The sequence below is a fragment of the Clarias gariepinus genome, chromosome 5 (genome assembly GCF_024256425.1).
Source record: "Clarias gariepinus isolate MV-2021 ecotype Netherlands chromosome 5, CGAR_prim_01v2, whole genome shotgun sequence".
Lineage (NCBI taxonomy): Eukaryota > Metazoa > Chordata > Actinopteri > Siluriformes > Clariidae > Clarias > Clarias gariepinus.
The window spans coordinates 36,209,627-36,222,126 of record NC_071104.1 but is presented as its reverse complement, the minus strand read 5'-3'; the positions used below and the strand labels follow the sequence as shown (position 1 = coordinate 36,222,126).

General features: G+C 37.3%; 3 protein-coding genes across 4 annotated transcripts; 1 reads left to right on the top strand and 2 right to left on the bottom strand.

The window, feature by feature from the left end:
• The first annotated feature begins 211 nt into the window (after positions 1 to 211).
• On the top strand, positions 212 to 4,845 carry zgc:136439 (uncharacterized protein LOC678627 homolog). Its single transcript, XM_053497188.1, has 8 exons — positions 212 to 544; positions 1,537 to 1,626; positions 2,165 to 2,244; positions 3,028 to 3,143; positions 3,350 to 3,447; positions 3,528 to 3,596; positions 4,489 to 4,547; positions 4,643 to 4,845. Exons 1-8 carry the CDS (start codon positions 350 to 352, stop codon positions 4,761 to 4,763), a joined length of 828 nt encoding a protein of 275 aa, XP_053353163.1. The 5' UTR covers positions 212 to 349; the 3' UTR covers positions 4,764 to 4,845.
• Positions 4,735 to 8,983, bottom strand: asnsd1 (asparagine synthetase domain containing 1). Its single transcript, XM_053497187.1, has 3 exons — positions 7,619 to 8,983; positions 6,620 to 6,801; positions 4,735 to 5,088 (listed from the first exon to the last, which is right to left on the bottom strand). Exons 1-3 carry the CDS (start codon positions 8,981 to 8,983, stop codon positions 4,842 to 4,844), a joined length of 1,794 nt encoding a protein of 597 aa, XP_053353162.1. The 3' UTR covers positions 4,735 to 4,841.
• On the bottom strand, positions 6,676 to 10,965 carry LOC128524561 (ASNSD1 upstream open reading frame protein-like). Of its 2 annotated transcripts, XM_053497190.1 has the most exons (5): positions 10,569 to 10,965; positions 10,375 to 10,428; positions 9,154 to 9,229; positions 9,023 to 9,070; positions 6,676 to 6,801 (listed from the first exon to the last, which is right to left on the bottom strand). In XM_053497190.1, exons 1-4 carry the CDS (start codon positions 10,623 to 10,625, stop codon positions 9,030 to 9,032), a joined length of 228 nt encoding a protein of 75 aa, XP_053353165.1. In that variant the 5' UTR covers positions 10,626 to 10,965; the 3' UTR covers positions 6,676 to 6,801; positions 9,023 to 9,029. The 2 variants fall into 2 exon arrangements, with proteins under 2 accessions (XP_053353165.1, XP_053353164.1); XM_053497189.1 differs by lacking the exon at positions 6,676 to 6,801 and having other exon boundaries at positions 8,943 to 9,070; positions 10,569 to 10,951.
• Between the last annotated feature and the right edge of the window lie 1,535 nt (positions 10,966 to 12,500).

Sequence of the window (12,500 nt, the reverse complement as noted above, 5' to 3'; positions counted from 1 at the left end):
TTATTGCACAGCTAACATGATTAGCGAGCTGTCTGATTTTGACAAACTGTCGCTATGGCAACAGGAGACGCTCAGGTGCGGTTAGCGCGTGCGTTGGTCTTCGTGCGGAAATCGACCACGAGATGGAGCCGTTGTGCATTTAAAAAATATATATAGTTGCTTAGTGACGCGCGATGACGTACCCGGAAGTGAAATTCCAAAGTTACTTATTAAAAACTGTTCAACGGAGTCGTGACGACTTGTCGTCATATTTATAGATTATATATACAAATATATATTTGTTTTTTGACCATTCGGAAAGAAAAATAGTGTTTAAATTGTGTTAGGTTGATGTTATAGGAAAGAGCTGATGATGAAAGCTGTTGTTTTGGCTGCAGGTTATGGGACGAGGCTGCAGAGGGACATTGAGCAGGACCAGACCGGAAGCTTCGGGCATTTACACGGGGTTGCTAAACCTCTACTTCCGGTTGGAGACTGTCGTCTGATCTCCCACTGGCTCAGGGCTCTCATTCAGTCAGAGTGTGTAGAGCAAGTGGTTGTGGTTGTGAGTTCTGTCTCTTTTCACAAAATATTTTAGGATTTTTCATTTAATTTTTTTTGCATCTGCATGAAATAAAACACAAAAACTGGTAAAAGTTGTAATAAGGGCAAAAAAAGTCATTTAAAAATAAATCATGTGCAATTTTTGCATTTGTAATGCATTTGTTATATTTAAATGCTCCTGTTATCTTTTTCGGTCCTACTTCCTGTGTATAGATTATAACACTGTGTTTGTAATAGTTATGAGTAGGGATGGGGGTCAATTTAGTTTTGTATCCGATTCACGTGTCACCACACTGACTCCAAAATGGATTTAAAAAAATTTAATATATAAATTTATATGTATAAAAGAGATGAACTGATCGATCAGCCAGTGACCAGAATTTCAGATATAAACGATTCTGTACGGAGCGCAGAAGCATCCTAGTGTCCTGTGTATAGGATTATACATTGCTGGTTTATAAAACTGTTTTACGTTTGTTTTTTTTTGTTGTTCACATGGAGAAGTACTGTAACCATCATACATATATAAGCATAATAATAATAATAATAATAATAAATTAACAATAATAACAATGTAATACTATATATAACGATGTTTCCCAAAGTGCAAGCCTCCAAGTAGGCCATAAAGGTACTGCTGGTGGGGCACCACATCATTCATAACAAAAAGTAAATAAAAAGTTTTAATAGGAAATTAGGTTCAAATTAATCAAATTAATAATTTGGTTTATCTAATATTTGGTTTATCTGATTAAGCATTTACATTTAAACAGTTACCAGATCTAATAAAACAAATCCATGGGATTTAAACAGTGTGATGTTCGTCTTTTACCTTCATCTCATGTGTTGATCAGGTTTGGGTGGCCACAGAAGATTTTTACATTTTAAATTGGGCCTTGTTAAGTTTTGGAATGGCTATGATATAGAATATTTTCCAGACCATGCTAGTAGCTTAACCAGGGACATATCATTAAACCTTTTTTTCTCCATTAGACCAATGCACGTTACTATGAAGCATTCCAGCTCTGGGCTCAAGACTTCCCCAGTGTTCAAGTCCTTAATGACGGGACAAGAAACAATGAGGTACAGTAAAGTCAAATCCAGGACTGACCCCAGACCCACACACCCTCGACAGAAATCAAATGTACATGATGTACGGTGCTGTACAAAAGTCTTAAGTACATACTTTAAGATGCTATAAACCATTGCTCAGCATCAGTGGTCTTGGGGAGACTTTGTCCAGTTATAAAGTTATAAAGACCTATCTCTTTTTTGCAGAAAATAATATACACTTAATTTATCATTTTTATCTGAATTATAGTGTGTTATGTAATATTTTCGTGTAATACTTCCTTTTGAAAATGTAATGTTTTGGAATATTTTTCTACATTAATTGAATAAAGCAGACATAAAAAAATAATAATTATAAATTTTATTTGTACAGGATTTTTGCACAATTTTGTATTTGCATGTTCAGTTTAATGCATTTTGAGTAAGTTTCATTCAGACTTGGTTATTTAGCTATTTAAGGCACAATCTAATCTACCCATGAGAGCGATGAGCTCCATGATGGCACATTATCACCACTTAGACTAAACGTTTTTTTTGCATATTTGTGCAGGAGCGACTCGGGGCGGTTGCCTGCCTTCAGCTGGCCGTGAATAACTTTGCAGTGGATGATGATGTCATCGTGATCGGAGGGTACGCTGTCCTGTATTTTCCCTAATCATTCTCAAAAAGTTCATGAAAGCATCATTTTATAAATCATTTTAAAGCGTCATTTAAACCTAGCTTTGTAGTTGGTAATAATTTACACAGGGTTAGTTTGAAAGCCACTGTAGCTGTACATGTGCAAAAAGCTCGCTAGCATTTACACATCTTTAAGTAGACACATCATTCTTATACATCATTGAGAAAGTAACCTAAATAAACGTGATTAGTTCTAACTGACTTCTGTGTTTAAGATGTGTTAAAAATATCTAATACTTAGCAGTCTTAGCTTCAGATCAAAGGTGTTAGAGGTGCACTTTATGATCTCACTTGATGTAAGATGGTTTTTGTTTTTTTTTCATTTGAGATATAAGTGGGTGTTCAAGTCAAAACAGGACTTGTGATAAAACTTCTGGTGAATAAAGGCATAAAAGCGATTGACATTTACAGAGGACTTCAAGCACAGTACGATCATGAGACTCTTAGCCACAACGGTGCAAACTTTTTAAAGAAAGCCGTACGTTCATGAGCCATTTACCCATGTTTGGATGGTTGAAGGAGTTTCTGGGAGGCAAGCGTTTCAGACATGAAGCAGGCGGTCCGATCAAAAGTACAATGTACAATCGATCAATGTACAATCAAAAGTCTCGGTTTGATATGAACACGTACATATGCACGTCTTCAGGCAGTGGAGCAACATTTAAACCAAGATTTAAAAAACAAAATTAAAGACTAATGCCCCTAAACCTGTTTTTTTTTTTTTTTCGTTTTTAGTGACACTCTATTTAAAGAGGATTTCAGTCTCAAAAAGTTCACCGAACGCTTCAGTGATTTGCAAAGGAGAAGCGAAGACGTCAACTTGGTGCTCGCGTATCAGTGCAAGGACGAGGGTGAGCATGAATAGGGTCACACGGGGGTAGTTTTCTACCACTGTCACGATTTCTGGGTTTTGCATTTAGAGTGAGAGTAGAGGAAAGAAAAACAATCAGAAAGTATTTATTTGGTATCATTTGTCAAGTTTAGTTTAATTGCTGACTTTTAAAGTGAATAACCGATACGTATGACTTTGTAAAAAAAGACACGCTTTCATTTGTAGAGACGTCAAAGTACGGCATCCTGGAGGTGGACTCAGACTTTCGAGTGCAGTGTATGAAGGAAAAGCCTCAACCGGCTGAGACACAGTCACGCAGCGCTGTACGTACAACACGCCATGTCACGTCTCTCTCTACAGCTATGAGAAAACACACATTTACTCTGTCGTGTATCTTCCCCAGTGTCCCTGTTTTTACTTGTTTTCAAGAAGAACACTTCCTCTGCTGGATGTCTTCCTAAAGGAGAAGGAGGTACTGGAGTAAAAGACTTTAACACAGATACAGCGATACCTCAGCATAGGAATGTAATTCGTTCTCGACGCAAGTTCTTAAGGGCAAAAATTTGTATTGCGATACGAAATCTTCCATAAGTAATAATGTAAATGCAGATAATCCGTTCCAGCCATCCAAACATATTACAAAAAAAGCACAAAAAATTATGTAGCTTTTGAAAATGTGCTAAAAGCAATGTTGGTATCTTGACTCTTCAGAACAGCTTTCACTTAAAATTTGTAAACTCGCTTCGTTGGCTTTCCACTAAACAGATCCTGACCTTGTGCACAACTTGGCCGGCATTTGGTTTGGTTTCAGTTCATTCATTCACAAGGCAAAAATACGTCATATGCCAATGCAAATTACATACAAAATTTTAATTCCTATGGTAAAAATCTATAAGGGAGGGCATTCGTACCAAGGCACTAATTTTTTTACATTTAAATCTGATGACTTAAGAGAAAGTATTTTTATATACTTACTATTCTGCTGCTTTTTTTTAATGAAAATGTTGTAGTTAACAAAACATGACAGCACTGTCATGATTAGCCTTACTTTCCCCGAGGTGTAGAATCTTTAAATATTTCTAGGTTTTATACTTTTTACACACTAGGTGGCAGTGTACAAATTGGAAAGTTTGCAAGCACAAACCAGACTGCCTCAAAACAGTCAACTTTAATCCACCTATCCATCCTTTATACTGCTTATTCTGTGTAGGGTCCCAGCCAAATGAAACACTGGAGACTCCTTCCAAAATTGTTTAATAACTTCACCATATTTACGTCTTTTGTGCAAGATGATGCTACTGTAGCACTGTTAAAATCAATAATAAATGCGCCATCCTAATTGCAAGCATCATCCTTCATTATAGACAAGGCCACTTGAGGAGAGAGACGCACCAGGGAACTTCCTGTCATGGCTTATCTCAAGGTCAGTCATACCAGTTATGAATTATTAAATTTGATCTGAAATGTACATTGTGAATAAAGTCACATTTTGTATGTTTGTTTGTTTATTTATTTCAGGAGGCCGGTGTACGTCCACGAGATCTCAGGGCGTTTTGATGTCGGAAACCTCGCCTCTTATACCGAGTGCGACAGATACTTCAGAGAACAGCTTCGAAATCCAGACCTTTATTTAATATAGCACATAAATACAGATTCTTAAATATCAACATACGCAACATTCAAGTGTGTGTTAAAAGAATAAAACCCGTGCTCTAAGCTAAGTTGCGATCAGTCTCGTGCACTTTTCCGACGCCTTTTCTCGGCTGTTCTCCAACTTGGCTATCCGAGATCCGAACTGCATGGCTCTCTTGGGCAGGACGGCAGCAGGTCCGAGTCCGAGCTCTACAGCCGCCAGCCTGAGGAGGAGCTTCTCTCCTAAACCGCGGGGCAGAGACAGATCCGCCTTCTCCCAAACCGGCAGCTCGTTCAGGAAGCTCACCACGTCCTCGTCCAAGTATGGAAATCTGAGCACAGAAACGAGATCGAGAACATTCTTACGGTTTCTTTTCAACGTTTCTGAGATTTAAAGTCACTCTGCGTTAAAAAAAAAAGAAAGCAAACAATGTATAAAAAGGTTTGAACACTGAATAATCAGAATTAGATTCTTAAACTATAGTGCAAAAAGTCTATTTAATGAATTTGACTAATAAGAACATTATATTAAGAAAGAACACTATGCCATGGTGTTACAGAAAAATAATCAATGACAGGACGGTGTGATGATTCAAATTGGCCCGATTTGTTTCCTTAGATGAAAATACACATTCTACTTTTTATCCATTTAAATGTTGTTCATAAAAGATATTAGTTCCTGTTCTCACTTACGTTATAGCAGCTAGAAACAGTCGTTACCACACCAGCCTCTCTTTTTTTCCTAACTCTCTATTAAACTCAACAAAGAACAACAATGCAAATGATCAGGTTACTGTAAAACCACAAATAAGTGTAACCTCCTTTGTTTTTAGGATCTTAAAAAAAATCACACCATAACCGCCAACACTGGAGACTTCCATTGTACATGATCCTGCGCATAAGCTGTTGCTATAGAAATGATAATGTATTAGAACAAGTGTATTATTATTCATAAGAATAAACAAACAAACAGCTGTAGCGTAAACTTCACTAAAGTAATCTGGTCAGAGGAATATCAGGAATGGTGATCACTTAAACGCTAGGTGAAGTTGCATCGTAACAAAATATGGACATGAAAATAGTGAAAATAAGAGCTAAGGGGGGGCTGTAGATAAAGGAAATAAATCCAAACTTCTAACCAATTAGATTTAACAATACAACAGCTCTGTGGTTCGAAGTCATTTTAGACTATCTGAAATGAAGTAATTTAAAATAAGTTATCATGACAACCACTATTTTGTTCATCGCATACATGAGACACTTTGGCTAGAGCTTTAAAATGAAACCTAATTTGGGACATTGTTGGACCTAGAGTTTAACAACATTTAACAACTGAACTTGTTTATAGCCCCGCCCCCTAAAGTATATAATTATATCTGACCATTAGTCATAAGTGGGCAAATAAATCAAATAATAAAAGTACTTTAGTAAAAGTTTAATTTTCAATTACATTTTATTTGTATAGCACTTTTAACAATTGACACTCGCAAAGTCCTCATTTCCTCGTGTAGTTGAGTAAACGTACAAAAGTTCTCACCTTCAAGTGTCATAAGTACAGGACTTGTTTGCTACCTTTTGCGCAGCGTAAAAATAAAAGGTACCCACTAATAAAACTACACAAGGACAGATATGTAAAATATGTATTTAATTACAGTAACGAAGTGAACCTCTGCCTTTAGTGCTGTACTGATAACAAATCAAAACTAAACAACAATTTCAAGTTAACTGTTGAAACATACACTATAGCGAGTGTTTAAGGCTACTTTAACACTTTGTTTTTTAAGTGCCTGATGTAATAGTTTTGAAAAATATTCCACATACACCTTCGTTTAAACTTCTCAGGACGACAGATTGAAAGTTTACCTGGCCTCTTTACCGTGATCCGCGATGATCCGATCGTCTCGCCCGAGATTCCTGGAGGATATTCTGCCCAGCTCCATAGCCAACTCCTCAACCAGACCCTGTAGACCTGAGGTTTTAAACCGCACACGGTGTCTCGAGTAGCCAGCTAGCTGCTCGTCTGCCCCGATGCCGGTCAGGACAACCTGCCGACGGACAAGAGGGCAAAGAGAAACCAAATCAGTGTTGTTTGAGAACGGATTACGGAGTTTCGTTTGTTAACGATTAGGTTAAGAGTAAATTTGGTAACGTGAAGCATCATGACAGGACTAAATATAATTCATATGAAAAAGCACTAAAAGTATTTGCCCCTTCCTAGTTTTTTTTCTTTTGCATAATTTGTCACACATTACTCATAAAAATTTTTTTTTTTTTTTAATATGATTTCATTTATTAAGGGGCAAAAAAAATCTGGACAAATTTGGCTGGCCTTATGTGAAAAAGTAATTGCCCCCTTGCTAAATCATGAATGTACTGAGATTAACCGAATTTTTTGGAAAGCTGAGTTAAATTTAACTTGCCACACACAGGCCTGTTTACTGCCAGACCTGTTGGATCAAGAAATCACTTAGATAGAACCTGTCAGACGAAGTGAAACATGCTTAAAGATCTTGCATCATGCTGCATTACGCATGCAAGAAATTGGACTATGACTCAGAAGGTCCTATGTTCAAAACCCCACCATCACTGTTGGGCCCTTAAGCATGGCCCTTAATCCTGAACTGCTTAGATGTATAAATCATATAGAAAAATTTAAGTCGCTCTGGATAAGGGCATCTGCCAAACGCTTAAATGTTATGTTATATATAAATATAATCAACAAATAAACAAACTTCAAATTCTCCAAACAATTGCAATCAAATTAACAGATCGAAATTCATAAAGTTGGTGAATTAAAAAGCAATACCTAAAATTCTTAATGCTGATGAAAGTTAGCCCCCGTCCCAAAAAAAAAAATCCTACTTTTGCTGTTGAGCTGTGCGCCCTCTGTTGCATTCCCTCCGATACGAAGCCGGTCCCTCTGGCCGCAAACCACACGGCACACCCGATACTGTCGTCTAGAACGGTGTCTAAAGGATGCACCAGGTGGCAGATGTTCTTCTCACGCATTTCCCGAAGCTCCTCTTGAGTAACGTTGATCTCAACGAAGTTCCACCATCGTGAAGGACTCAGACTCGCGAGTTCCCGCAAACCATCCCGACCTGTGATTCTGTCCGGAACGTCAAACCTCGTACACTGCTGCGACGCCGCAACATCGTGGCTCTTCTGCTCTTTCTTATTGTTTCGTCCTTTCTTCCCTGACTCCTGAGCCACCTTTGATTCTTGGAGTTTAAAAGCTACGTTGAGGAGGTCGATGGGTTGGTCCGAAGGTATGTAGCGGTCTGCAAGAACAGCCAAGATCATGGAATCGATTCCTCCCGAAAAAAGGATAGCGAGTCGTGCTTGATCAGGTTTGGACTGGTGGGGAAGGTGTTGTACTCTTCTGCGTACTGCCTCACCGAGGACGTCTATGAGACGGCAAACCGTGTCTCGCTTTCTAGTGTTTTTCAGAAGCTTCTTAAGGTCATCCAGTGGGGTTGGACCACAGTTAGAAAAATTTGATCCTGTATCGCTTATGGACATGTTCATCAGGGGAACCGGGGACGACAGGACAAGTCCAGAATCGTTCACGACAAAGGAGACGGAACTGGGAAGACCTTCAAAGGTGAACCCAGACTCAAGGTAACCCCACGGATAAACCTCGACTTTCAGACTTTCCTCCTTCACCCTGCTCTTCAAGTCCAGTCTGTAAACACCAACCGCTGGTACTTCTGAACACTTTGAGGAACTGAGAACAGGCGAGCAACAAGACACGGATGTAAGCGTGAAAGAACTATGGTCCGACTCCCAGCTCCAAAGCAAACTCCTTCTCCCGAAGAAATCCCTCCCAAACCAGACACAATGTTCCTCCTCCTGGTAATAAATAATGGCCCATGGTCCCCTCACCTGACTGAGGACACACAAAAGGTCCGATGACGTTTTGCACGAGGACAAATGATCAAAAATAACTTTGGTATCATTCTCTTCGGGTTCCACAGTTAACCCGTCAAACACCTCACCGTTCCAGAGGAGGACGTTCCCGTGGTCGTCTTGCAGAGGCTGCGGAGTCAGGCTTCCCCTCATGTGGAGGACATGAGCAGAGAAAAGGCAACTGTACTCTGGATCCGAGGACGTTTTTGCGACGTCCTGGCTGTGATCGGGTCCGCGATGACGCAGTCTTTCGTAAACATGATCGTGAGGCGTACACTGAGACGAGGTCAAACTCACCACACAACAGATCCCACACATTTTTTCCCCACAAACACACACACAAACACACACACACACCTAAGCTCTACATGTCCTGGTAGTCTTTTTTCATTTTGTCCAGATTTTCTGTATGGATGAAAAAATTTATTTTAAAATCAGATCTGCATTAAAAAAAAAACATGAAACTGACATTATGAGGTGAAACTCACTCTTGCAGGTGCTCAAGGTCTCTCCTTTGTCTGCCAGGAAGAAGATGTTGCTGTTCGGCTGCTGGACGAAGACTTTCTGTTGAAGGATAAATTTTTTTTTTTTAAAGTTTGACCCTTTTGGACAACCACACAATAAGAAATTATTTTTGAGAAACGGTGATGTTTGCTTTTACGCCTAGTATTCCTGGAATAGGTTAGGGTGTTGGCCTTTTTCTGCAAACTCTCAGAGCTAATTAGTCTTGAAAGCCTTCGCTAAGTTTGTTTAGATATAACAAATTCATCCATCCATTTAGGAACATCTGTAGTCAAACTAGAGAGGCCAGTGGTGATCAATGTATTTATTCCCATTTTTATAACCGTGGTAGGACCTCCAGTGAACATTCACACACGCATTCACACACTTTAGGCAATTTGGGAACGACACTTAGCCTAACTTGCATTTCTGTAGGAGGAAACCAGAGTACCCGGAGGAAACTCACCAAGCATGAGGAGAACATGCTGATTTTATGCACGCAGACCACAAGGCCTGCGAGGTGCAATTCGAGAGTCCTAACCACTCGCCCGCGATAGAAATAATAATTATGACCGATGAAATAACAGATACGCGCTGCTTAGTAACAATGTAGCGTTCTGTTTGAAGTTCAGTTGAAGTTTAAATGCTGCGCTTGGTTTTTAAATGAGAAACGTAACGGTATAAGGAACGCGGTACATTTAATTACTCGTCTTCAGTTCAGTTGTGAAGCTGGTGAATAAAGCTAAAGTATAAAACTTTAGAACTGTAACTCTTAATAATTTTTTTTATATAGAATCGGAATATTTATAAAATCGTGATACTTACAGAACATAATATTAATAGAATCGACACCTATCATATCCTATCAGGAGGTGACGAGTGATTACCGTCCCTAGTGTCAATCACACTCTGTACGTCCCCTGCTTTATTATGATTGAAAGCGAGATTACCATTTAGTTTATTTGTCTGTAATTTCATCAGGTACAGGATTACAATTAATCTCTGCCTTAAATTTAAAACCGAGGTTAGATCAGTGGGATTAAAGTAAATCTTGGTTTGCTGTAAACCTAAAAACAGGATTATGTTTTGTTTAAAACTGGGTTTACATCAGGAGCAAGTGGATTTACACTTTAGATAAACTTTATGTTAATCCAGGTTTAAATCCATCTAGTTTATTTAGACATACAGGACTGCATGTGAGACCTTACCCTGTTTTTCTTCAGATTAGACAGCTCATCAATCACAATCTTCTGTTCCTTAATCTACAGAAATGATCATGAAGGTATAAACGTGTGTCAGGAGTCAGTCCATGAACGAACATACACACACACACACACACACACACACCAATGAAACAGAAAAATCAGCAAAGTTTTTTATCATTCATTCATCTTCCACTCACCTGTTTATTTAGCTCTTCTTTAGTAGCGCGCTCTTCCTGAACAAGATCAGTCGACATTTTTGTCAAATATTTTCTTTGATGTTCAAGAAAGCATTGCCGGAAGTCTACAAACGGAAGTCGTTACAACGTTTGCTACCGTGTCGCATATATTTTTTAAACCCTAACTGTATTCCGACAAGCCCCGCCTCCTTCGCTACGATTGGCTTAACAGGAAAGGCTAGCGCGCTGATTGGATAGAGAACCTGTTCCGCGTGTTCTGATAGGCGCGTCTCTGAGAGAACTTTTAATCTAAAAAATTATATACATTTATTTTTGCGCTGTATTTTTTTTTCTTTGATCCATAATTATAAGGAAATTAAGCTTTTTTTATTAGTTAATCGTTGGACTATATGAGAATTAATAAATAACATTAATATCACGTAAACATCTGCGATGCGAATCGATGCGTCTGATCAATAATGATGTTTGTTTATAATCAGTTCTTAGTTCAATTAATACTACTTTACCTGAAAATAATTTTTTAGGGAAAGTATTGTTAATTAAACTTAGAACTGATTATAAAGAAACATTATTATTATTATTATTATTATTGCTGTTGTTGTACTATTATTATTAAACTTAAAACTGATTATAAAAAACATCATTCTTATTATTATTATTGTATTATTATTATTATTATTATTATTATTATTATTATTAAACTTAGAACTGATTATAAAGAAACAATATTATTATTATTATTATTAAACTTAGAACTGTTTATAAAGAAATATCATTCTTATTATTATTATTATTATTTTATTATTATTATTATTATTATTATTAATAATAATAAACTTAGAACTGATTATAAAGAAACATTATTATTATTATTATTATTATTATTATTATTATTGTATTATTATTATTATTAAACTTAGAACTGATTATAAAGAAACATCATTATTATTATTATTATTATTATTATTATTATTATATTATTAAGCTTAGAACTGATTATAAAGGAACATCATTATCCTATTCTTAATATTGCAATGCTTTTGCAACTGGGTTGCTGGGTGTTGCACCCACACACACACGCAAGTGCAACACCAGGCACACCCAGTTGCAAAAAGCATTGCAATATTAAGACTAGGTAAATGTTTATTGATTTTTTTTCATCAAGGTTTTTAGTGTAGTTAAAGAAAAACAAATAAAAGTGCTATGTTTAAGTTCCGTCACAGAATCTCTGCTCACAATAAACATACATTAACCAAAATTTTAATTAAACTAAATTAAATTTTATTACATATGTATAAAGAGTATTATTATCACAGCAATAAATATACAGCAAAAGATTTAAAATATTTATACAAGTTTTTTCCTTAAATGTGTACACATGGTAAAGACAGTCTGCTGAAGTTTAAACCGAGCATCAGAATGGGGAATAAAGGTGATGTAAGCATCTTTGGATGTGACAAGGTAGTTGGTGTCAGACGGGCTGGTCTGAGTAATCTAAGTTATTTTCTACGCAAACTTCTCTAGGGTTTACAGAGAATGAGAAAAAGAGAAAATATCCAATAAGTAACTATATTAAATCTTCAGAACAAAGGAGTTCACACTTTATGTTTACTTTGTAATATGACAAGGTGCACTTTTTTTGCTGTGTCAACTTCAACTTCGAGAAAGAGAGAGGGAGAGAGAGATAGAGAGAGAGAAAAGAAAAGAATCTGTGGTTTGGATCTGGACTACACAGCAGGATCCCAAGTGTTGAATTAACACCATACATGGTTTATACAGTATAAGTTCATATATTCACTGGCCTGCAGTTCTCTAGGTGAAAATGTCTTATTGATTGAAAGACCAAACTGGTTCGATCTAATAGAAAGGCAACAGTTACTCTAACAGCATCTCGTAACAACCAGGGTATGCAGAACACGCCGAACATTTGGC

What these genes read in the sequence shown, in the direction of transcription:
- asnsd1 (XM_053497187.1), bottom strand. Translation starts at nt 8,983, where the DNA reads ATGTGTGGGATCTGTTGTGTGGTGAGTTTGACCTCGTCTCAGTGTACG. An exon ending in CGCACAGCTCAACAGCAAAA is followed by an intron (nt 6,802 to 7,618) that starts GTAGGATTTTTT and finishes GTCCGTCGGCAG; the next exon opens with GTTGTCCTGACCGGCATCGG. An exon ending in GATCACGGTAAAGAGGCCAG is followed by an intron (nt 5,089 to 6,619) that starts GTAAACTTTCAA and finishes TTCTGTGCTCAG; the next exon opens with ATTTCCATACTTGGACGAGG.
- zgc:136439 (XM_053497188.1), top strand. Translation starts at nt 350, where the DNA reads ATGATGAAAGCTGTTGTTTTGGCTGCAGGTTATGGGACGAGGCTGCAG. An exon ending in ACGGGACAAGAAACAATGAG is followed by an intron (nt 1,627 to 2,164) that starts GTACAGTAAAGT and finishes ATATTTGTGCAG; the next exon opens with GAGCGACTCGGGGCGGTTGC. An exon ending in GATGTCATCGTGATCGGAGG is followed by an intron (nt 2,245 to 3,027) that starts GTACGCTGTCCT and finishes TTTCGTTTTTAG; the next exon opens with TGACACTCTATTTAAAGAGG.
- LOC128524561 (XM_053497190.1), bottom strand. Translation starts at nt 10,625, where the DNA reads ATGTCGACTGATCTTGTTCAGGAAGAGCGCGCTACTAAAGAAGAGCTA. An exon ending in AAGAAGAGCTAAATAAACAG is followed by an intron (nt 10,429 to 10,568) that starts GTGAGTGGAAGA and finishes TCATTTCTGTAG; the next exon opens with ATTAAGGAACAGAAGATTGT. An exon ending in GACCTTGAGCACCTGCAAGA is followed by an intron (nt 9,071 to 9,153) that starts GTGAGTTTCACC and finishes TCATCCATACAG; the next exon opens with AAAATCTGGACAAAATGAAA.